This window comes from Hevea brasiliensis, unplaced genomic scaffold (assembly GCF_030052815.1).
Source record: "Hevea brasiliensis isolate MT/VB/25A 57/8 unplaced genomic scaffold, ASM3005281v1 Scaf299, whole genome shotgun sequence".
In the NCBI taxonomy this organism is placed as follows: domain Eukaryota; kingdom Viridiplantae; phylum Streptophyta; class Magnoliopsida; order Malpighiales; family Euphorbiaceae; genus Hevea; species Hevea brasiliensis.
In genome coordinates, this window is record NW_026614805.1 from 85,650 (window position 1) to 108,159 (window position 22,510).

The following is a 22,510-nucleotide window of genomic DNA, read 5'->3' on the forward strand; positions in this document are numbered from 1 at the left end:
TTTTTGCAGTAATGATTCTTCCTACCAACACAGTGTTTGTTGCTGTTTTTGCCCCTTGATCATTGGTGTTAAGATCCAAAGTGATATCTTCCCAGGATATGAGATTTGTTTTATCACATAATTCATCTATTGCCTCTGATGGTTGTGCCGTTAGGGATTGACAAAAGGATGCCAAAAAAGATATGAGGGAAAACATAAGAGATGATGGATAACAGACCGAAAAAAAGTAGATGCTATGTAGGAAACATCTGGAATTAAAAAGAAGAAGAAAACTGATATGGGTACTCAAAATGGGACTTTGAGAGCACTTACAGTTCTACTCCACGCTCATCCATTATAATTGTTCTTATCGATACATTTTTTTTTATTTTCTTTTATAGTTGGATATATTGTTGATGTGATGTTTTATTATTTAGATGGAGGTGAAATATAAGGTGCATGTATTCTCTCAAATATGTAACAAAAATTTGATGATTATTAAATTGAACTCGTAGAAGTATCTAGAGATGAGCATTCGGTTCGAACCGAACCGAATTAAATTATAAAAATCGAATCGTAAATTTTAGAAATCGAATCGAATCGAAATTGGTGAAAAATTGAATTGAATCGAACCGAACCGCTCTATTTCGATTCGGTTTGATTTAAATCGATCTGTTTGATTTTTGATTATTTTTTAATTTAGACTTGATTTTCAAGTTATTTGGTCTAACTTTAACTATAGTTTGAACCTAATAACCATTAATCAATGAAATTAAACAATTAATATATATATAATTAAATATAATTCATAAATTTTCTATAAAAATAAATCAATTCAAAAATCGATTCGATTCGATTTAGTTCGATTTGACTATATGAATTACTATTCGGTTCGGTTCGATTTAATCGATTTTTTCTCTTCAAAACCGAACCGAACCAAAATAACTAAAATTTTTATAATATAAAACCGAACCGAACCGATTGAACCGAATTAACTCGATTCGGTTTGATTTTTCGGTTTGAACCGAATTCTGCTCAGCCCTAGAAATATCTTGAAGTGGGGTAATAATAGATCACTATCGAATGGAGAATACTTTTCACTGATTTGTTAATTTAACTCTTTATTAATACAATTAGACACTTTAAATTAAAATAATTACTTTTACAAAAAGAAATAAAAAAATTATTATTTAGTCCTAATATTTTAATAAAAATAATTACTTAATAACGAATAGAGAATACTTCTCACTGAATGATCAATTCAACTGCTTCTTGTTAACATAATTAGACTATTTAATTTAAAATAATTAATTTTATAAAAAAATATAAGAAAAATTATTATTTAATCCTTAATTTAAAAAAATTAATTATTTGATATTTGTATTTTATAAAATACATTACTTAATTTTTATAACTTAGATGTATTAATTCTTTAATCCATCTTGTTATTTTTTTTATATCTAAAGATAAATAATTTGCAATGACAATTTTAAGTTGAATATGTTAAATTAAATAAATAAAGAACTATTATCAGACTAGATAAAAGTTAAATATTTTTTTAAAAGCGAATTATCTATAACCAATTAAAATAATTAATTTGATCAATTTATATTATAAAATAAATTAATAAATAAAAAATATTTTAAAAATTAAAAATATTCAAATAATATGATTTTAAAATATAATAATATATTTTCTATAAAAAAAAAATACAAATATTAGTTGGCGCAAGTGCTCTGCCCTTTGCTGTTGGGTCTTGCTCCGCTTGATGATTTACTGCTCGGATCTCATGGGGAAGAATACCTCAGGTCTTTCATAATTTGCTGAACCTGGTAGACCCTAAAGCTCAGCTCTCTCACTGTGAGTAGCCTGCAATGCTTGCTTGTTCCAGTTCAAGACTATTTTTAAATATGATTGTTTCTCTGTTTGTCTCAAATGCCCAACTGGGTATTCTTCCCTTTCACTCATTATTCGTAATCAGATCCTTTTCATCTAGGGTATCTTCTAATTTGAATGACCACTCAGTTACAGTTTCCTTTCTCATAAATTCATGTGGATTAACCCTAAAATCTGCTCAATCGGTCTCTAAGAAAATATGTTTTAATACCCTTGAAAGACCAGAGTCAGTACTTGAGCTGCTCAGGGAACATGGATTCACCAATTCCCACATCTCCAAAATTGTTAAGATGAGGCCCAGGGTGCTTTTACTAAATCCTGAAAGGACAATTTTACCCAAACTTGAGTTTCTATGTTCTATTGGGGTTTCAAGATCAGACCTTTCCGCAATTGTTTCTCAGAACCCAGAGTTGTTGAATCGAAGTATAAAGCAAAATCTGATCCCACATTATCATATCCTCAAAAGTATACTCGTTTCTGATGAGAAAGTTATTAAATGTTTGAAACGCTTGTTTAAATCTTCTGCAGTGCTTTCACAGAACGACTTCTATGTCAATTTATCACTTTTAAGAGGGCTGGGAATGCCTCAATCTTCTATCTCTTTCTTGGTCATCTATCATCCCCTTGTTGTGTGCCTAAAAGCTTTCAATTTTGCTGAAGGGGTTAAGAAAGTTGTTCAAATAGGATTTGATCCTTCCTAACCTATGTTTGTTAGGGCACTCCAAATTTTGCTTGGATTGTCGCAGAAAACATGGGAACACAAAATTGAGGCTTATAGGAGGTGGGGTTTATCTGAAGAAGAGATTTCGTCAATTTTCAGAGAGAGTCCCTTAAGTATGGGTCTGTCTGAAAAGAAAATTATGTGCAACATGCATTTTCTCGTGTGCAAGATGGGTTGGCAGCCTGCTGTTGTTGCTAGAGTTCCAATTGTTCTGTGCTATGGTTTGGAGACAAGGATTATGCCTAGATGTTCAGTCGTAAGAGTTTTGCTTTTAAATGGTTTGATCAAGGCAGATATCCCTATATCCTCGGTCTTGACTAGTTGTGAAAAGTGCTTCTTGGAAAGGTTTGTAATCAAGTATCAGGATCTGGTGCCTCAATTGTTGGATGTCTTTCAAGGAAAAATGAGGCTTACAGAACTTGGCTTTGGTTTTGATAATAAATCTGTGATTCCGGATTAGGAAACATATGATATTTGATGTGAATCTTGAACCTATAGATTTCCATTTTCTGATGTTTTCTGATCGACTCCCTTATTGGTGAACTAGCAAAGCTTGAATGAACAAATTTTTTATTGTCTTTATCTAAGAGGACTGTTTTTGATGGTTTAATTTAGTAGATTTTTGTTTAAATGTAGTTCCTTACGCATCCAATAATATTGTGAATATTTCTGATAACTGAATTTCACTTTCCAAAATTTGTCTTGGATTGTACTAGCAAAGATTTGATACCTCAGTCATTTACTTCAACTCTAAGTGTTGAAGTGCTTATATTTTATGTTGGCTAAGACAAAGATGATGGCTTCCCTTTCCTCAGGCTAAAGATAACTTGGGGTGCATACATTTTATTGTTACTTGCCAGTAGTCCAAAATTGTGTAGCTTGTTAAGGCTCCCTAAACGTATTATTGTCATATGTTCTAAGTAGCAATTGAAAATTGGAATTGGATCCTCTTTACCATGAATTTTTCCTGTCACTCCAGTTGGCTAGGGAACAGAAGACGGTGGAGCTTCTCTGTGCCTATTGATACATATACAAGGCCTTCTTGTTGAAGGGAATCATCCCCAGGTGCTCAATCACTGATTTTCTGCTCAAGGCTTAATCAAGAAGAACAACTTTTTGTTTGTCCTAGACCTAGGCCTTGGATTTTGGTAGAAGAAGAATCATTGCAGATCTAATGGGAATTCTTTTTTTTTTCTTTGAATTTAATTCCTTTTTTAAGTTTTGGTAAAGTGAGATCGTTCAGTATTTTTTTGTAAAATATTCAATAAAAAGAAGATGGAAGGGCCATTTCATATTTTGGATATTTTTTTTTTTTTTAAAGAATGGACTATGGATGGGATTCGAGTTGAAGACCTCACGGTTTTGAAAATAATACCAATATCTTTTTTCCTATTAGAGGGAATAGAGTAATGAAGACTCAACTTATCAAGTTAAATAAATAAATAAATAAAACTATGACCGTATGGTTTTGATTTTAATTTCATTCTTAGTAAGATTTAAAATTGGAATCTATTTTTGATTTTTTTTTTTTTTCGAGCCAGAACTAGAATTGAATTTCAATTTCGATTTTAAGTGTTTCTAGTTTCGATTCAATTTTAGTTTCGGTTCTGATCATAATTCTGATTTGGTTTGATTTTCAATTTCTACATTCAAAATTACATCATTATTGTATTCCTTTTAAAAGAATAAAAATAATTATATATTTTAACATCAAAGTATCAATAAAAAAAATAATAATATTGCAATAGTAATATAAATAAAATAATTTATTTAAGAGAAATACTAAAATTAAATTAATAATTCTCATATAAAAAATATCTAAATATTCATATCAAGTAATAATATTCTATTCAAATTATAAAATAATATTTCCATCTAGAATATCTTTAGCTATTTTAGATAAAATTAGATAGCTTACTGAATTCACCTTTCACTATAATTATATATCAAAATTCATAATGAATTTCTTAGAAAATTCTTCTAAATATCTATTCAATTGGGATTGAAAAGCCAACTTTTACTCTTCCATTTGAACAAAATAATCATCGATCTTTTCATTTTCTTCTATTATTGTATTATTATATTTTTCAACATTAGCATTTTGACCAGAACCACTATTGCCCATGCATGCTTTATCATTATCTCTCATATATTTATTCAATATTTCTTTTAAAGCATTTATCAACCTATCAACCTCTAAGAGTTTGGGTTCATTTTTCATAATGATAAATAATGTATTTGATTTTAATATAATCCAACTTATATCTATGTTTTAGGATAATTACTACCAATAGTATCACATTTACTCTATTTAATGAATTTTGCCCTCATTTACTTGCTCATTTCAACTATTCTATTTTTATTATTTTTAATTGTGCAATTCTTTTAAAATTTTCATGATCTCAAATAAGTAAAATACACACCGAGATAACAACTATACTATTTTAAATTTTGATTCATAATAATAAAAATTAAATAAATTCATTTTTAATATAATAGATGTTATAAAAAATTTTGTAGAATATGATTAAAACTTTTTAAAATAAAAATAAAAATAGCTAATATAATATTAAATTTAGTGAATTTAATTATTAGCATTCACTTTTAAATATTGGTTCAGCCCATATTTTCGACTCTTTATTATTAAGACTTCACAACCGTAATGAGAGTATTAGAGAAAAGGTAGGAGTTGTGTCAATTGAAGATAAGTTGAGAGAAGGGAGATTGAGGTAATTTGGTCATGTGAAGCGTAGACATATGGAGGCTCTAATTAGACAAGTAGAGCACATTAGGTTAGAGGATAGAAAGAAAAGAAGGGATAAACCTAAACTCATTTAGAGGAGAGTAGTACAACATGACCTACAAACATTACACATTTCTAAAGATTTAACCCAAAATCGTTTAGATTAGAAAAAACGAATCTATATAACCGACTCTAAATTTTTGGGATAAGGGCTTAGTTGAGTTGAGTTTATTATTAAGACTTCACAAAATATTTTATTTAGATTGTACCGTGACATTTTAAGTGGATCATAATTCAATCCTATAAAATAACATGTCCTATTATATCCATAAATTAAATCACTTCATAACATATATCTTAATAAGTATATCTACTATTTTATACATATTTTTTAATTGTATAATTTTTAACTATAAAGTATACTAAATGTGATTTAATCATATAATCAATAACTATAAAGTGATTTAATGTATTTATAGTTAAAAATTAATATAAAATTATATATATAATTATAAATAAAGACAAATTATATATAATAAATAGAAATAAATTAAATTAATAATAAATAGAAATATAAATTAATAAATAAGAATTTTTAATATATTAATATATTTATTATAAATATTAAAAATTCTTATTTATTAATTTATATTTCTATTTATTATTAATTTAATTTATTTCTATTTATTATATATATAATTTGTCTTTAATTATAATTATATATATAATTTTATATTAATTTTTATAATTTTTAATTATAAATATATTAAATCCAGTAATAATTATTAATTATATGATTGAATCACCTTTAGTATACTCTATAGTTAAAAATTATATAATTAAAAAATATATATAAAATAATAGAAATTGATTCAAATTCAATTTAGTCTAATTTTAGTTCAATTTAATTTTTGATGAAAAATTAAAATTGAATCAAAACAATTAAATAAATTTAATTTGATTCATTTAGATTATTATAGTGATGATTTTTTAAATTCTAATTTGATTCAAATCCAACAATCGAGCTCTAAAAAAAACTATAATCAAACTACATAAAGTTAAATATTTTTTTAAAGCGAATTATTTTTTTTCCCAAAGAAAGCAAATTATTTAAATTCAATTAAAATAATTTATTTAATAAATTTATATTTTAAAACATAAGGCGAAAGGCGTGGGAGTAAAAATTTAAATAATATGATTTTAAAATATAATAATATATTTTCTCAAAAAAAAAAACAAATATTAGCAGACACAAGAAGTGCTCTGTTCTTAAAAAAAAAATTAAAAAAAAATTAAAAAAAAAAAAACCCTTAAACGACCTTGTTCTTTGGAGTTGGGTCCTGCTCGGCTTGATGATTTACTGCTCAGATTTCATTGAGAAGAATATTTCAGCTCTTTCATAATTTGCTGAACCTGGTAAACCCTAAAGCTCGGCTCTCTCACTGTGAATAGCCTGCAATGTTTTCTTTTTCCAGTTCAAGAGTATCTTTAAAAATGATTGTTTCTCTGTTTGTCTCAAATGCCCAGCTGGGTATTCTTCCTTTTCATTCATTATTCGTAATCAGATCCCTTTCATCTAGGGTATCTTCTAATTTGAATGACCACTCATTTACAGTTTCGTTTCTCATAAATTCATGTGGATTAACCCTAAAATCTGCTCAGTCTGTCTCTAAGAGGATATGTTTTAAAACCCTTGAAAGACCAGATTTAGTACTTAGGCTTCTCAGGGAACATGGATTCACCAATTCCCACATCTCCAAAATTGTTAAGTTCAGGCCTAATGTGCTTTTACTCCATCCTGAAAGGACAATTTTACCCAAACTTGAGTTTCTATGTTCTATAGGAGTTTCAAGATCGGACCTTTCCGTAATTGTTTCTCAGAACCCAGATTTGTTGAATCGAAGTATAAAGCAAAATCTGATCCCACATTATCATATCCTCAAAAGTATACTCGTTTCTGATGAGAAAGTTATTAAATGTTTCAAAAACTTGGTAAAAACTTCTATAGTGCTTTCGCAGATCGACTTTTTTGCCAATTTATCGCTTCTAAGAGGGCTTGGAATTCCTCAATCATCCATCTCTTCCTTGGTCATCCATTATCCCCGTGTTGTGTGCCTAAAAGCTTTCAATTTTGCTGAAGGGGTTAAGAAAGTTATTGAAATAGGATTTGATCCTTCCAAATCTACGTTTGTTAGGGCGCTCCGAATTTTGCTTGGATCATCGCAGAAAACATGGGAACACAGAATTGAGGCTTATAGGAGGTGGGGTCTATCTGAAGAAGAGATTTTGTCAATTTTCAGAAAGAGTCCCATTTGTATGGGTCTGTCTGTGAAGAATATTATGTGCAGCATGAATTTTCTTGTGTGCAAGATGGGTTGGCAGCCTGCTGCTGTTGTTAGAGTTCCAGTTGTTCTGTCCTATGGTTTGGAGACTAGGATTAAGCCTAGATGTTCAGTCGTGAGAGTTTTGCTTTTACAGAGTTTGATCGAGGCAGATTTGCCTGTATCCTCGGTCTTGAGTACTACGGAAGAGTATTTCTTGGAAAGGTTTGTGACCAAGTATCAGGATCAGGTGCCTCAATTATTGGATATTTTTCAGGGAAAAATGGGGCTTACAGAACTTGGCTTTGGTTTTGATGGTAAATCTGTAATTCTGGATTAGGAGACATATAGCCTAGCATGCGATGTTTTGATAACTGATAATATTATGAATAGTTTTGATAACTGAATTTCACTTTTCATTTATTGTCTTGGATAGCTGATATGTATATATTTTTTTTTGGGTGGGGGGGCTTAACTAAGCTTTGATACCTCAGTTGTCTACTTAAACTATTAAGCATTAAGGTTCTTATATTTTGCGTTTGGTAAGACAAAGGTGATGGCTTCCCTTTCCTCCGGCTAAAAATGACTTGGGGTGCATGCTGGTACATTTTATTATTACTTACTAGTAGCCCAAAATGTGTTATTGGGATTGCAATTCTTATTTATTGAGTTTCCTTGCAGTAGACTCTGAAGAAAAGAATATTGAGTTATTCCTATTCGAAGGGATATAAACAGTGGCAAAGGGATGCTCTAACTAATTATGTCTTTAAAGGATATAAACAGTGTCATATGTGCAATGCAGGAATTGAAAGGTGGAATTTGATCCTGTTAACTAAGAAATATGTCTTTCACTTTTGGCACTCCTGTTGGCTAGCTAATACAAGCCTTTCTTGTTGAATGGAATCAGCCCCAGGTGCTCAATCACTGGTTTTCTGCTTAAGTATTAACCAAGAAGAGCATTTTGTTTTCAATCTGTTTAGTGTTCCAAGTACTAGCTGGATCCATCCAAGACTGTGTAGTGTAAGCAGCAGGTTCTTCGGTTGCTATGTATTTTTGGCTATTATAGAATCTAGACCTAGGACTTGGATTTGGATTTGAGTAGAAGAACAATCATTGCAGATTATAGAATCTAGACCTAGGACTTGGATTTGGATTTGAGTAGAAGAACAATCATTGCAGATCCAGTGGGAATTCTTCATCTCTTTTTCTTTGAATTTAATATCTTTTTAATTTTTTAATTGCAGATCCATAGGAGGTGATCATTCAATATTTGTTGTAAAATGTTTGAGAAAAAGAAGATGTAAAATATGCAAAATCTGTGGCTTTGGCTATTTCCTCCCTTTGTCCACTTGTGATGTTTTACAGAGAATGATAAACTCATTCTGGTGGAAGCATTCATTGGTTAAAGGGTTTATTTAACATTACTGTTGAATTTGATATTGAGAAAAATATTTTTTTTTAAGTATACTAGTTAGAGAATATTAAAAATAATTTGAAATTAAATTTAATAAATTTTAATTGTAAGAATACTAAAATAATAAAATAATTTTTATAATATATTTTTTTTAAAAACATCTAAAATGATACTATTTTTCTAAAAAGCAATTTTACTGCTTTAACCTCAATACCAAATAGACACCTCTTTGTTTGGATTCTTAATTTGGCAAGATAAATGAAGAGGAATTAAAGAGAGGAAATGAAGAAAAAAGAAAAGTAAATTCAGTTTACTCTATGTTGTTTGGATAAGTTATTAGAATAAGAGAGAAATACAGTTTCTCCTATAGGAGAGATAACTATTGCACCCTCATTTTCTTTTTTATGTTTATATTGTAGAAGGATATTTATATATTTTAACTATCATTTCTCTCCATTTCTCACCAATTTAGAGAGAAATATTTTGAGTTAAAATTTCTCTTCATTTCTCCTCTTTTCTCTTTCTTTCTTTTCAATTCTCCCTTCTAATTGATATCCAAACAAAGCAATTTAAAGAAATTAAATTTCTTTTCTTTTCTCTTCTTTCTATTTCTCTCCATCCAAACAAAGGGTAAGTGTAGATAGTCAAAAAGAGGATTGTGGTCTGTGTTTTTGAAATCTACATTCCTTCAGTGTGCAGTGCTTTGAAAACAGGGTTGACAATTATTGTCAATATAGATTCTCAAAGTCAAATATTTTTCCTAAGGCAACTCATCTAATTTTTTTGGGCCTTAACAATCTACGGTTGCCAAATTCTGAGGCAGTCTCAAAAGCTTGTGCCCTTGTTTGGACTTTATGGCATTTCCAGGAACATCATTTTGCTTTGCACGTGTTTGATGATGGGAGGGTTGTGCAAGTGATAAATTCGATGATCATGGGATATTCTTGTTTCCTTCAAGTGTGACTGCTCATGTCCTAAGGCTGAAGCACTTCGGTTACGCAAAGCTCTTCTAATCTATGGATTAATCAACATGGTCTGAGTAGCGTGTGTGTTAATTGAGATAGTTTTGCAGGAACCTTTCTTTGCTGTTCAGTCCAATGGAATTTTGTGGAAAATATAAACCTAATTGGTTTGGTTCAATTTTTGGGTTAAATTGTTTAGTGCTCACCCATTATAATTGTTCTCATTGATACATTTTGATTTTTTTTTTTTTTTCCATTTTCTTTATGGTTAGATATGTTGCCCATGTGATATTTTGTTATTTGGATAGAGATGAAATATTAAGTGCATATATTCTCTCAAATATGTAACAAAAATTTGATGATTATTAAATTGAATTTGAAGAAACATTTCGAAGTGGAGTGATAGTAGATCACTATCCAACAGAGAACACATCTCATCGATTGGGAGAATTAACACGATTAGAATTTTTAAATTAAAATAATTACTTTTATCAAAAAAAAAAAAAATTATTATTTAATTATTATATTTTAATGACAATAATTACTTAATATCAAATGGAGAATACTTTCCAATGATTAGTCAATTCAATTGCTTTTTTAAATCAAAATAATTACTTTTATAAAAAAATATTATTTACTCTCATAATTTGCTTTAAATAAACTATTAAATTCATTAATTAAATTTTTTATTAATTAAATTATTATTTAATTTTTTTATTTTAATGAAATAAATTATTTAATTTATATATTTTAAAAAATTTATTAATTAATTCTAATAATTTAATTCTGTTAATTTTTTAATTCATGTTGTATTTTTTTAAACTAAAGATAAGTAGTTTGCTATGTTCCATTTTAGTTGAATATGTTAAATTAAATAAATAAAAAACTATAATCAGAATAGATAAAGTTAAATATTTTTTAAAGCGAATTATCTATAATCAATTAAAATAATTAATTTTATCCATTTATATTATAAAATAAATTAATAAAAAAATATTTTAAAAATAAAAAATAATCAAATAATATGATTTTAAAATATAATAATATATTTTCTAAAAAAAATACAAATATTAAAAGATACAAGTAGCGCTCTATTTGCATAGGAGTGGGGGAAGGGTAAGTAAAGGCAAAGAGGAGTAAGTAACTATTATACCCTGTTTGGGAAAAGGTAAGCTAGTGAAGGGTAAAGGTAAGAGAGAGTAAGTAGTAAGGGTAAATAAAAGTAAGGCTTATTTTTTCTTGCCTCTAAAATCTCAATTTTTCTTACCCTTGAAATTGAGGTGTAAACAGAAGTAAGTGGGAGCTGAAAATTACTTTATTTTTTATTTTTTTATTGTGTCCTTAATTTTTTATTAAAAATCTAATTATATCTATTAAAAATAAACATAATTTACCAATATAAACAAATGTATTCTCTTTCAAGTGGTTATATCTAATATCTCTACTCTCTCGTGAATTTTAAATTCTTATAGAAACAAAATTAGTTTTATCTTTTTATTTAATTTCAATTTAATTTGCTACAATTATTATACTTTAATTATCAATTTTTTTTTAAATAATCCATTTTAAAAAATAAATTTTTATTTAATAAAAAATATATTTTTGTGTTTCTAATAATTACTTATCATTTTTATTTTTTTTTTTAAATATAAATAATATATATTACTTTTTCTTACTTTTTCATTAATACGTTACTTTTTAAATATGAAATTTTTTTTACTGTAATACTCGTTATCCTTTTCCTTCTTACACTTTCTTACCCTCTCATTGGTTACCCTCCCTCAATCCATCCAAAAAAAAGCCCTAGTACCCTGTTCTTTGCAGTTGGGTCTTGCTCTGCTTGATGATTTACTACGGCTCAGGTCTCATGGTGAAGAATATGTCAGATCTTTCATATTTTGCTGAACCTGGTAAATCCTAAAGCTCAGCTCCTTCACTGTCAGTAGCTTGCAATGTTTGCTTTTTTCGGTTCAAGACTATCTTTAAAATAAATAAATAAAAAACTATAATCAGACTAAATAAAAAGTTAAATATTTTTAAAGCGAATTATCTATAACCAATTAAAATAATTAATTTGATTAATTTATATTATAAAATAAATTAATAAATAAAAAAATATTTTAAAAATTAAAAAATTCAAATAATATGATCTTAAAATATAATAATATATTTTCTGAAAAAAAAAAAATATATTAGCAGACACAAGTGCTCTGTTCTTTGCGGTTGGGTCTTGCTCCGCTGGATGATTTACTGCTCAGATCTCATGGGGAAGAATATCTCAGCTCTTTCATAATTTGCTGATCCTGGTAAACCGTAAAGCTTAGCTTTCTCACTGTGAGTAGCCTGCAATGTTTGCTTTTTCCAGTTCAAGACTATCTTTAAATAAGATTGTTTCTCTGTTTGTCTCAAATGCCCAACTGGATATTCTTCCCTTTCACTCATTATTTGTAATCAAATCCTTTTCATCTAGGGTATCTTCTAATTTGAATGACCACTCATTTACAGTTTCCTTTCTCATAAATTCATGTGGATTAACCCTAAAATCTGCTCAATCTGTCTCTAAGAAAATATGTTTTAATACCCTAGAAAGACCAGAGTCAGTACTTAGGCTTCTCAGGGAACATGGATTCACCAATTTCCACATCTCCAAAATTGTTAAGATCAGGCCCAATGTGCTTTTACTACATCCTGAAAGGACAATTTTACCCAAACTTGAGTTTCTATGTTCTATAGGGGTTTCAAGATCAGACCTTTCCGTAATTGTTTCTCAGAACCCAGATTTGTTGAATCGAAGTATAAAGCAAAATCTGATCCCACATTATCATATCCTCAAAAGTATACTCGTTTCTGATGAGAAAGTTATTAAATGTTTGAAACGCTTGTTAAAATCTTCTGTAGTGCTTTCGCAGAACGACTTCTATGCCAATTTATCACTTTTAAGAGGGCTTGGAATGCCTCAATCTTCCATCTCTTTCTTGGTCACCTATCATCCCCTTATTGTGTGCCTAAAAGCTTTCAATTTTGCTGAAGGGGTTAAGAAAGTTGTTCAAACAGGATTTGATCCTTCCAAACCGACGTTTGTCAGGGCACTCCAAATTTTGCTTGGGTCGTCGCAGAAAACATGGGAACACAAAATTGAGGCTTATAGGAGGTGGGGTTTATCTGAAGAAGAGATTTCGTCAATTTTCAGAAAGAGTCCCTTAAGTATTGGTCTGTCTGAAAAGAAAATTATGTGCAACATGAATTTTCTTGTGTGCAAGATGGGTTGGCAGCCTGCTGCCGTTGCTAGAGTTCCAGTTGTTCTGTGCTATGGTTTGCAGACAAGGATTATGCCTAGATGTTCAGTCATAAGAGTTTTGCTTTTGAAGGGTTCGATCAAGGCAGATATCCCTATATCCTCGGTCTTGACTAGTTGTGAAAAGTACTTCTTGGAAAGGTTTGTGATCAAGTATCTGGATCAGGTGCCTCAATTATTGGATATCTTTCAAGGAAAAATGAGGCTTACAGAACTCGGTTTTGTTTTGATGATAAATCTGTGATTCTGGATTAGAAAAAATATAGCAAGCAATTTTCTGATGACTCTGATAATATTATGAATAGTTTTGATAACTGAATTTCACTTTTCATTATTGTCTTGGATGGCTACTTTTTTTTTTTTTAGCTTAACTAAGCTTTGATATCTTGGTCGTTTACTTCAACTATTAAGCATTGAAGTTCTTATATTTTGCGTTTGGTAAGACAGATGATGGCTTCCCTTTCCTCAGGCTAAATATGACTCGGGGTGCATAGTGGTACATTTTATTGTTAGTTGCTAGTAGTCCAAAATTGTGTAGCTTGTTGAAGTTTGCTAAACGTATTATGCCTTGAGAGGCTGCCAAATTATTTATTGAGTTTCCTAGCAGTAGACTCTGAAGAAAAGAATATTGGGTTATTCCTATTTGAAGGGATATAAACAGTGGCAAATGTGTTAAGCAGGAACCAAAGTGGGATCCTCTAATCAGTTATGTCTTTAGATAATATATACAGTGTCATATGTGCTATGCAGGAATTGAAAACTGGAATCTGATCCTCTTAACCATGAAATTTGTCTCGCACTTTTGGCACTTCTGTTGGCTAGCTAATACAAGCCTTTCTTGTTGAATGGAATCATCCCCAGGTGCTCAATCACCGGTTTTCTGCTGAAATATTAATCGAGAAGAACATTTTGTTTCAAGTACTAACTGGATCCATCCATGACTCTGTCTGTAGTGTAAGCAGCAGGTTCTTCAGTGGCTAAGTATTTTTGGATATTGCAGAATCTAGACCTAGGACTTGGATTTGAGTAGAAGAAGAATCATTGCAGATCCAGTGGGAATTCTTCTTCTCTTTTTCTTTGAATTTAATTTCTTTTTTAATTTTTTAATTGCAGATCCATGGGAGGTGATGGTTCAATATTTGTTGTAAAATATTTGAGAAAAAGATGTAAAATATGCTATTTCCTCAAACTGTTGTGTGTGTTTTTGGTCCTTTGTCCACTTGAGATGTTTTGTAGAGAATGATAATCTCATTTGGTGGAAGCATTTATTGGTTAAGAGTCTATTTAGTATTGATGTTGGAACTACAATAGAGAAAAATATTTTTTTTAAATATATCAGTTAAAAATTATTAAAAATAATTTAAAATTAAATTTGATATTTTAGTTATAAGAATACTAAAATAATAAATAATTTTTTTATACTTTTTTTAACGATATTTAAAATAATTGTGATTTTTTTTTTTGAAAAGCAGTTTTGCCCATCAATATTAATACCAAACAGGCACTAATCTGGATAGTCTATGTATTTTAAAAGATGAGTGTGGTTTGATTTTCTGAAATTTACGCGCCTTTGGTGTGGCAAGGCTTGGAAAGCAGGGTTGGATAATTATAACAAATCTAGGTTCTCAATGCTAAATAATTTTTCCAAGAGTAATCATCTAATTTTTTTTTTGCCTTAACATTCTTCAGTTGCCAGATTCAGAGCCAGTCTCAAAAGCTTGTGCCCCTATTTGGACTTTATGGCATTTCCAGGAACATCTTAATTTGGCAGGAAACTTCATTTTGCTTTGCAAAGTGTTTGGTGATTGGAGGGCTGTGCAAGTGAGGAATCCTATTCAGTCTACTTCCTCGGATCAAAGTCCTACGAATGGAAAATGGTCTAAACCTCCCGCTAGTTATCTCATGTGCAGAGTGCAATGATGATGCTGCTGTGCATGCAAGGGAAGGAATTAGTGGTTTAGGGGCTGTGCTTCGTAATATGATCATGGGATATTCTTGTTTCATTCAAGTTGGCTGGTCACCTCGCGAGGCAAAAGCACTTCGGTTATGCAAAGCTCTTCTATTCTATGGATTAATCAGCTTGGTCGTAGCAGTGTTTGTGTTAGTTGAGATAGTTTCAAAGCAACCTTTCTTTGCAGTTCAGTCCAATCGAAATTTGTGGAAAATATAGACCTAATAGAGCTATATAAATATAAAAATGAAACTAAATTGGTTCGGTTTAATTTTTCAGTTAAAATCATTTAGTGTTCACCCATTATAAATGTTCTCATTGATATTTTTTGAAAAATTTTTTTTTCTGTGATGTTTTATTATTTAGAAAGAGATAGTCGTAAAAAAAAAAAAAAGAAGAGGTAGAGTACAATGTGTATATATTAGAGAACAATGTGCGTATATTCTCTCTAATATGGAACAAAATTTGATGATTATTAAATTAAACTCGTCAAAGGATTTCGAAGTGGTGTAATAGTAAAATATTATTAAACGTAGAATATTTTTCATCAATTGGTCAATTCAACCGCTTCATTAACACAACAAGATTTTTCAAATCAAAATAATTATTTTTATAAAATAAATAAATAATATTATTTATTTTTATATTTTAATTAAATATACTCTTTAGTATTGATTAGAGAATACATTTCATCCATTGGTCAATTCAATCATGTCGTTAGCACAATTAGACTTTTTAAATCAAAATAATTACTTTCATAAAAAAAATAAAGGAAAATTATTATTTATTTTCGATTGAAATTAACTATTTGATCTCTATATTTTAAGAAATATATTACCTTGTAATTTGCTTCCATTAAACTATTTATTATCTCTGTCAAATTTTATATTAGTCAAATGATTTCAATATTAGTCAAACTATTATCTAGTTCTTCTATTTTAATGAAACTAATTAGTTAGTTCCTATATATTAAAAGACACATTAGTTACTTCTTGTAATTTAGTTCTATTAACTCTTTAATCTATCTTTTTTATGGTTAAACTATCTGACCATTTTCCCTTACTTCTCTCTCTCTCCATATTTCTTTCTCTCCACATTCATGCATTTCTTTCCCTTATTTTCTCTATATTTTTCATCTTTTAATATAAATTGATACAAGCTGTATAAGTAAAAGGTCAATTAATTTCTCTAGATCTCTAAGTAATCAAGGCGACAATTTAGGAAAATTCTTTTCCAATAAATAAAACACAAAAATGATAGCTGGGGAATTAAATAAAAATACTCGAACAATTTAAAATATATATAAATTTAGATTTTGTCTACACACAACAAAATTTTCGCTTTCAGCTAAGAATATATTTTTTAAAATATTGTGTTTTCAAAATACAGAAACTAACTAATTAATTTTACTAAAATAAATGGACTAAATAATAGTTTTTGTCAAAAAAAATGGACTATCTAATTAGTTTCACTAAAAATAGAGTGATTAAATAGTAGTTTGATAAGATTGACTAATCAAAAATTTGATGAAGGGACTAAATAGTTTAACAGAAGTAAAATATAGAGACTAAATAGTATATTTTTTAAAATATACGGACCAAATAGTTAGTTTCATTAAAATATAAGGACCAAATAATAACTTTCTCCAAAAAAAATAATTACTACTATTTTTAATATATTTGATTTATTTTAAATTTGTTTATACAGAAATATAATAATTTGAAGTTTTATAATTTAAATATACGTTTTGTCTTCCTTTAATGAAAACTTAAGAAAATAATAATACTAATATTGTAATGATAATACCAATATTAAAATAAAATATCAATAAATATAAGTATAATTACTTATTTAAGAAAAATACTAAAATCAAACTAACAATTCTTATATAAAAATATAAGATAATACCGAATATCCATATTAAGTCATAAAATTTCTATCTAAATTATAAAATGATATTTCGATCTAGAACATCTTTGACTATTTTAGATAAAATTGGTACCTTATTGAATTCACCTTTCATCACAATAATTGGTTAGAATTCATAATAAATTTCTTAGAAAATTCTTCTAAATACTTATCCAACTTGGATTGAGAAGCCAACTTTTACTCCTCCATTAGAACAAAATAATCATCAATCTTTTCATCTTCTTCTATCATTGTATTATTATATTTTTCAACATTAGCATTCCGACTAGAACCACTAACACCCATAAATGCTTGATTATTATTTCTCATATATTTATTCAACATTTCTTTTAAAGTATTTGCCCACCTATCAACCACCAAGAGTTTGGCCTCATTTTTAGAATGATAAATAATGTATTTGGTTTTAATATAATTCAATTTATATCTTTGGTTTAGCATAATTACTACCAATAGCATCACATTCATCTCATTTAATGAAATTTGCCCTCATTTGCTTGTCCATTTCAACTATTTTATTTTTACTATTTTTAATTGTGCAATTCTTTTAAAGTTTTCATGATCTCACACAAGTAAAATACAACACCCAGGTAAAAATTTTATTATTTTAAATTTTAATTCACAATAATAAACATTAAAAAAATTCATTTTTAATATAATAGATGTTACAAAAATTTATAAATTATAATTAAAATATTTTAAAATTAAAAATAAGATAGCTAATATAATTTTAAATTTAGTGAATTTAATGATTAGCATTCATTCCTAAATATTGGTTGGGCCCATATTTTTTTACTCTTCGTTACCACCATCGACTTTACAAAATATTTTATTCAGATTGCACGATGACATTTTGAGTGAGCCATAATTCAGTTTCATGAAATAACATATCCAAACATATTCATAAATTAACTTTATAACATATATCTTAATAAGAGTATTTACTATTTTATACATATTTTTCAATTATATAATTTTTAACTATGAAGTATACCATAAAACTAAGGGTGATTTAATCATATAATCAATGACTATAAAGTGATTTAATGTATTTATGATTAAAAATAATAAAAATTAATATTAAATTATATATATATATATATATATATATATATATATTATAACTTATGTATAAAATTAATTTTTTAATTTGGTTTCGAATCGATCTGATTTCAATTTGGTCTGATTTGAATTTGATTTAAATTTTGATGAAAAATCAAAATAGAACCAAAACAATGAAATAAGTTTAGTTTGATTCAATTATAGTGATGATTTTTTGGGTTTTAATTCAGTTCAACTCCTCAGTTGGGTTTGGGTATAAAATTATAATCAAACTACAAAAGTTAAATATTTTTTAAAGCGAATTATTTAGTTTTCTCAAAGAAAGCAAATTATTTAAATTCAATTAAAATAACTCGGTTAATTTATATTTTAAAATTTAAGGCGCAAGATGTGGGGAGTAAATATTTAAATAATATGATTTTAAAATATAATAATATATTTTCTAAAAAAAAGTACAAATATCAGTAAACACAAAGATTAATTATTAGATATATAAAATAATTTTTTTTTATAATATAGAGAATATCCTACGTAAATAATTGTAACAGCCAATGGATGCGATAATTTCTCGACACAAGGAGTGCTGTTCTTTGGAAAAAAAAAAAAAAAAAAACACTCTGTTCTTTGTGGATGGGTCTTGCTCCGCTTGATGATTTACTGCTCAGATCTCATGAGAAGAATATCTCAGCTCTTTCATAATTTGCTGAACCTGGTAAACCCTAAAGCTCAGCTCTCTCACTGTGAGTAGCCTGCAATGTTTTCTTTTTCCAGTTCAAGACTATCTTTAAATAAGATTGTTTCTCTGTTTGTCTCAAATGCCCAACTGGGTATTCTTCCCTTTCACTCATTATTCATAATCAGATCCTTTTCATCTAGGGTATCTTCTAATTTGAATGACCACTCATTTACTGTTTCCTTTCTCATAAATTCATGTGGATTAACCCTCAAATCTGCACAATCTGTCTCTAAGAAGATATGTTTTAAAACCCTTGAAAGGCCAGACTCAGTACTTAGGCTTCTCAGGGAACATGGATTCACAAATTCCCAAATCTCCAAAATTGTTAAGATCAGGCCCAATGTGTTTTTACTACATCCTGAAAGGACAATTTTACCCAAACTTGAGTTTCTATGTTCTATAGGGGCTTCAAGATCAGAACTTTCCGTAATTGTTTCTCGGAACCCAGATTTGTTGAATCGAAGCATAAACCAAAATCTGATCCCACACTATCATATCCTCAAAAGTATACTCGTTTCTGATGAGAAAGTAATTAAATGTTTGAAAAACTTAGTAAAAACTTCCATAGTGCTTTCGCAGAACGACTTTTTTGCCAATTTATCACTTTTAAGAGACCTCGGAATTCCTCAATCTTCCACCTCTTTCTTGGTCATCCATTATCCCCATGTTATGTGCGTAAAAGCTTTCAATTTTGCTGAAGGGGTTAAGAAGGTTATTAAAATAGGGTTTGATCCTTCAAAACTTCAATTTGTTAGGGCACTACAAGTTTTGCTTGGAATAAAGCAGAAAACATGGGAGGACAAAATTGAGGCTTTTAGGAGGTGGGGTTTATCTGAAGAAGAGATTTTGTTGATTTTCAGAAAGAATCCCTTATGTATGGGTCTGTCTGAGAAGAATATTATGTGCAGCATGAATTTTCTTGTGTGCAAGATGGGTTGGCAGCCTGCTGCTGTTGCTAGAGTTCCAGTTGTCCTGTGCTATGGTTTGGAGACAAGGATTATGCCTAGATGCTTGGTCATAAGAGTTTTGCTTTTAAAGGGTTTGATCAAGGCAGATGTTCCTTTATCCACAATGTTGATACCATCTGAAAAGAACTTCTTGGAAAGGTTTGTGATCAAGTATCAAGATCAGGTGCCTCAATTGTTGGATATCCTTCATGGAAAAATGAGGCTTACAGAGCTTGGCTTTGGTTTTGATGATAAATCTGCCATTCTGGATTAGGAAACACATAGCATGCAATGTGAATCTTAAGCCTATGGATTTCCATTTCGTGATGTTTTCTGATTGAGTCCCTTATTGGTGAACCGGCAAAGCTTGAATTAGTAGCTTTTTTAACTTGTCATTATTATCTTAGAGTACTATTTTTTATGGTTTAATTTAGTAGATTTTTGTTTAAATGTACAGTGCAGAGCTGATGATATTATGAATAGTTTTGATAACTCAATTTCACTTTTCATTATTGTCTTGGATGGAGCTATTTTTTTAGTTATTTTTTTTTGTGCTTAACTAAAGCTTGGGTAACACAATGGGTTCCCTTTCCTCAGGCTAAAGATTTCTTGGGGTGCATTCAGCATTTTAATGTTAGTTACCAGTATTCCAAAATTTTGTAGCTTCTTGAAGCTTGCTAAACGTGTATGTCTTCAAAGGCTACCAAATTATTTATTCAGTTTCCTACTAGTAGACTCTTGAAGAAAAGAATCTTTATGGGAAGGGATATGAACAGTGGCAAATGTGTTAAGCAGGAACCTAAAGTGGGATGCTCTAACCAATTATGTCTTTAAAGGATATAAGCAGTGTCATATATGCTTTGCAGGAATTGAAAAGTGGAATTTGATCCTCTTAAGCATGAAATTTGTCTTGCACTTATTGGTATATATAGAAGCCTTTCTTGTTGAAGAGAATCATCCCCAGGTGATCAACCACTGGTTTTCTGCTGATGTATATTAATCAAGAACATTTTTGTTTTCAATGTGTGCAGGTAGAGTTCCAAGTACTAGCAGGATCCATCCATGACTGTGTAGTGTAAGCAGCAGGTTCTTCAGTTGCTAAGTATATTTAGCTATTATAGAATGTAGACCTAGGACTTGGATTTGAGTAGAAGAACAACCATTGCAGACCCAGTGGGAATTCTTCTTATCTTTTTCTTTGAATTTAATTTCTCTTTTAATTTTTTTAATTGCAGATCCATAGGAGGTGATGATTCAATATTTGTTGTAAAATATTTGAGAAAAAGAAGATTGGGAGTGCCATCTCATATTTTGGATGTGATTTTTTTTTTTATTTGGGTGTTTTTATTTTTAATGAAAATTGATTTTTTTAATTAATTTTAGGCTTTTTTTTAAATAATTTAAATTTTAAGATAATATTTTAATTATTTTGAGTTGTATAAGTATTAATTTATTAACATCTTAACAAAAAAAGTGGCCTGTTGAGGTTGATTACTGAAATAATGATGTAAATTTATAATTTTCCCCAATAAATTAATATCAATTATTAATAATGATATTGAGGTTGATATTATTAATGTTATAATAAATATGACTAATTATATGATTAAAAAAATTAAAATACAAAATAAATCACGAGTAACTTGATTGAAAAAACAATTAAATAACTTTTAAAAGATTTTACATTTTAAAAGTAGTAATTGAAATTGAACAAAATTCAAACAGAATAAGTGTTTAATTTTTTTTGTATATAAAAAATATGTTTCCTCCAATTATATTAATATCACTAAAAGGGTTTAAATTTATTATTTTTAATTAATTTTATATTTAATGAAGAATTAAGGAAGAGATTCCTCAAAATAGAAGCTGAGATTTATTGAATGTTGAGCAATATGAGTCGCAAAGGGGTGTTTGCTTGGATCTAACTGATAGCTGACCAACATATTTAGCTTAAGAAAACTATAGCTAATAGCTCATAGGAGTTTGTATAAGTCCTAAAATGCGATTATAACTAATTGTTTTACTCAATTGTTTCGCGATTTATTTATTTTTATTTTAATAGTATAATATAATATATATTTTTATATTTTATATTTTCATAATTATTTTACAATGTTAATAATAAAATTCTTATTAATAATATTATTAATTAATATATTTTTTTATTATCATAAAATTATTTGACATAAACTAATAAGATAATAAATAAAGTAAAAAAATGCTACCTGATAATCGGAAAATGATAAATTTTCCAATTATACATGTCTTAACTCTGTCCCACTCAATTTTTTTTTTTAAGATTTGAATTAAAATTTAGCTGTTTAAATTTAAGATTTTAAGATTAAAATTTAGAATTTAGAGTTCAAAGTTTAGAATATTAGACTTAAAATATAGAGCTTAGGGTTTAGAGTTTAGATTTTTAAATTAATTTAAGTTTTTATAATAATAAAAAAGAAAGGTTATTAAATATATATATATATATATATATATATATATATATATATATATATATATATATATTTAATATATAATCTTTTTAAAAATAATTCACTCAATT

General features: G+C 28.4%; 3 protein-coding genes and 3 long non-coding RNA genes across 7 annotated transcripts; all 6 read left to right on the plus strand.

Moving 5' to 3' along the window:
- The first annotated feature begins 1,716 nt into the window (after window positions 1-1,716).
- LOC110639224 (uncharacterized) lies at window positions 1,717-3,272 on the plus strand. Its single transcript, XR_002491890.2, has 2 exons — window positions 1,717-1,839; window positions 2,591-3,272. It is a non-coding gene; the product is annotated as an uncharacterized LOC110639224 (long non-coding RNA).
- A 3,329-nt stretch (window positions 3,273-6,601) lies between these two features.
- LOC131176974 (uncharacterized) lies at window positions 6,602-9,058 on the plus strand. The gene is made up of 2 exons (XR_009146754.1): window positions 6,602-6,755; window positions 8,342-9,058. It is a non-coding gene; the product is annotated as an uncharacterized LOC131176974 (long non-coding RNA).
- Window positions 6,754-8,079, plus strand: LOC110639222 (transcription termination factor MTERF4, chloroplastic). Its single transcript, XM_021790079.2, has one exon. The coding sequence runs from the start codon at window positions 6,798-6,800 to the stop codon at window positions 7,998-8,000; it is 1,203 nt and encodes a 400-aa protein (XP_021645771.2). The 5' UTR covers window positions 6,754-6,797; the 3' UTR covers window positions 8,001-8,079.
- A 2,765-nt stretch (window positions 9,059-11,823) lies between the features above and the next one.
- On the plus strand, window positions 11,824-14,612 carry LOC110639207 (transcription termination factor MTEF18, mitochondrial-like). Of its 2 annotated transcripts, XM_058141984.1 has the most exons (3): window positions 11,824-11,946; window positions 12,236-13,472; window positions 14,193-14,612. In XM_058141984.1, the coding sequence occupies exons 2-3, from the start codon at window positions 12,385-12,387 to the stop codon at window positions 14,224-14,226; spliced, it is 1,122 nt and encodes a 373-aa protein (XP_057997967.1). In that variant the 5' UTR covers window positions 11,824-11,946; window positions 12,236-12,384; the 3' UTR covers window positions 14,227-14,612. The 2 variants fall into 2 exon arrangements, with proteins under 2 accessions (XP_057997967.1, XP_057997966.1); XM_058141983.1 differs by lacking the exon at window positions 14,193-14,612 and having other exon boundaries at window positions 11,825-11,946; window positions 12,236-13,665.
- A 4,219-nt stretch (window positions 14,613-18,831) lies between these two features.
- Window positions 18,832-21,284, plus strand: LOC110669712 (uncharacterized). The gene is made up of 2 exons (XR_009146751.1): window positions 18,832-18,982; window positions 20,985-21,284. It is a non-coding gene; the product is annotated as an uncharacterized LOC110669712 (long non-coding RNA).
- LOC110669711 (uncharacterized) lies at window positions 18,973-20,462 on the plus strand. The gene has a single exon (XM_021831474.2). It carries the CDS (start codon window positions 19,025-19,027, stop codon window positions 20,225-20,227), a length of 1,203 nt encoding a protein of 400 aa, XP_021687166.2. The 5' UTR covers window positions 18,973-19,024; the 3' UTR covers window positions 20,228-20,462.
- Window positions 21,285-22,510: the final 1,226 nt, after the last annotated feature.

Bases quoted from the DNA above. Each gene is read 5' to 3' on its own strand.
- LOC110669711 (XM_021831474.2), top strand. From the start codon at position 19,025: ATGTTTTCTTTTTCCAGTTCAAGACTATCTTTAAATAAGATTGTTTCT.
- LOC110639207 (XM_058141983.1), top strand. From the start codon at position 12,385: ATGTTTGCTTTTTCCAGTTCAAGACTATCTTTAAATAAGATTGTTTCT.
- LOC110639222 (XM_021790079.2), top strand. From the start codon at position 6,798: ATGTTTTCTTTTTCCAGTTCAAGAGTATCTTTAAAAATGATTGTTTCT.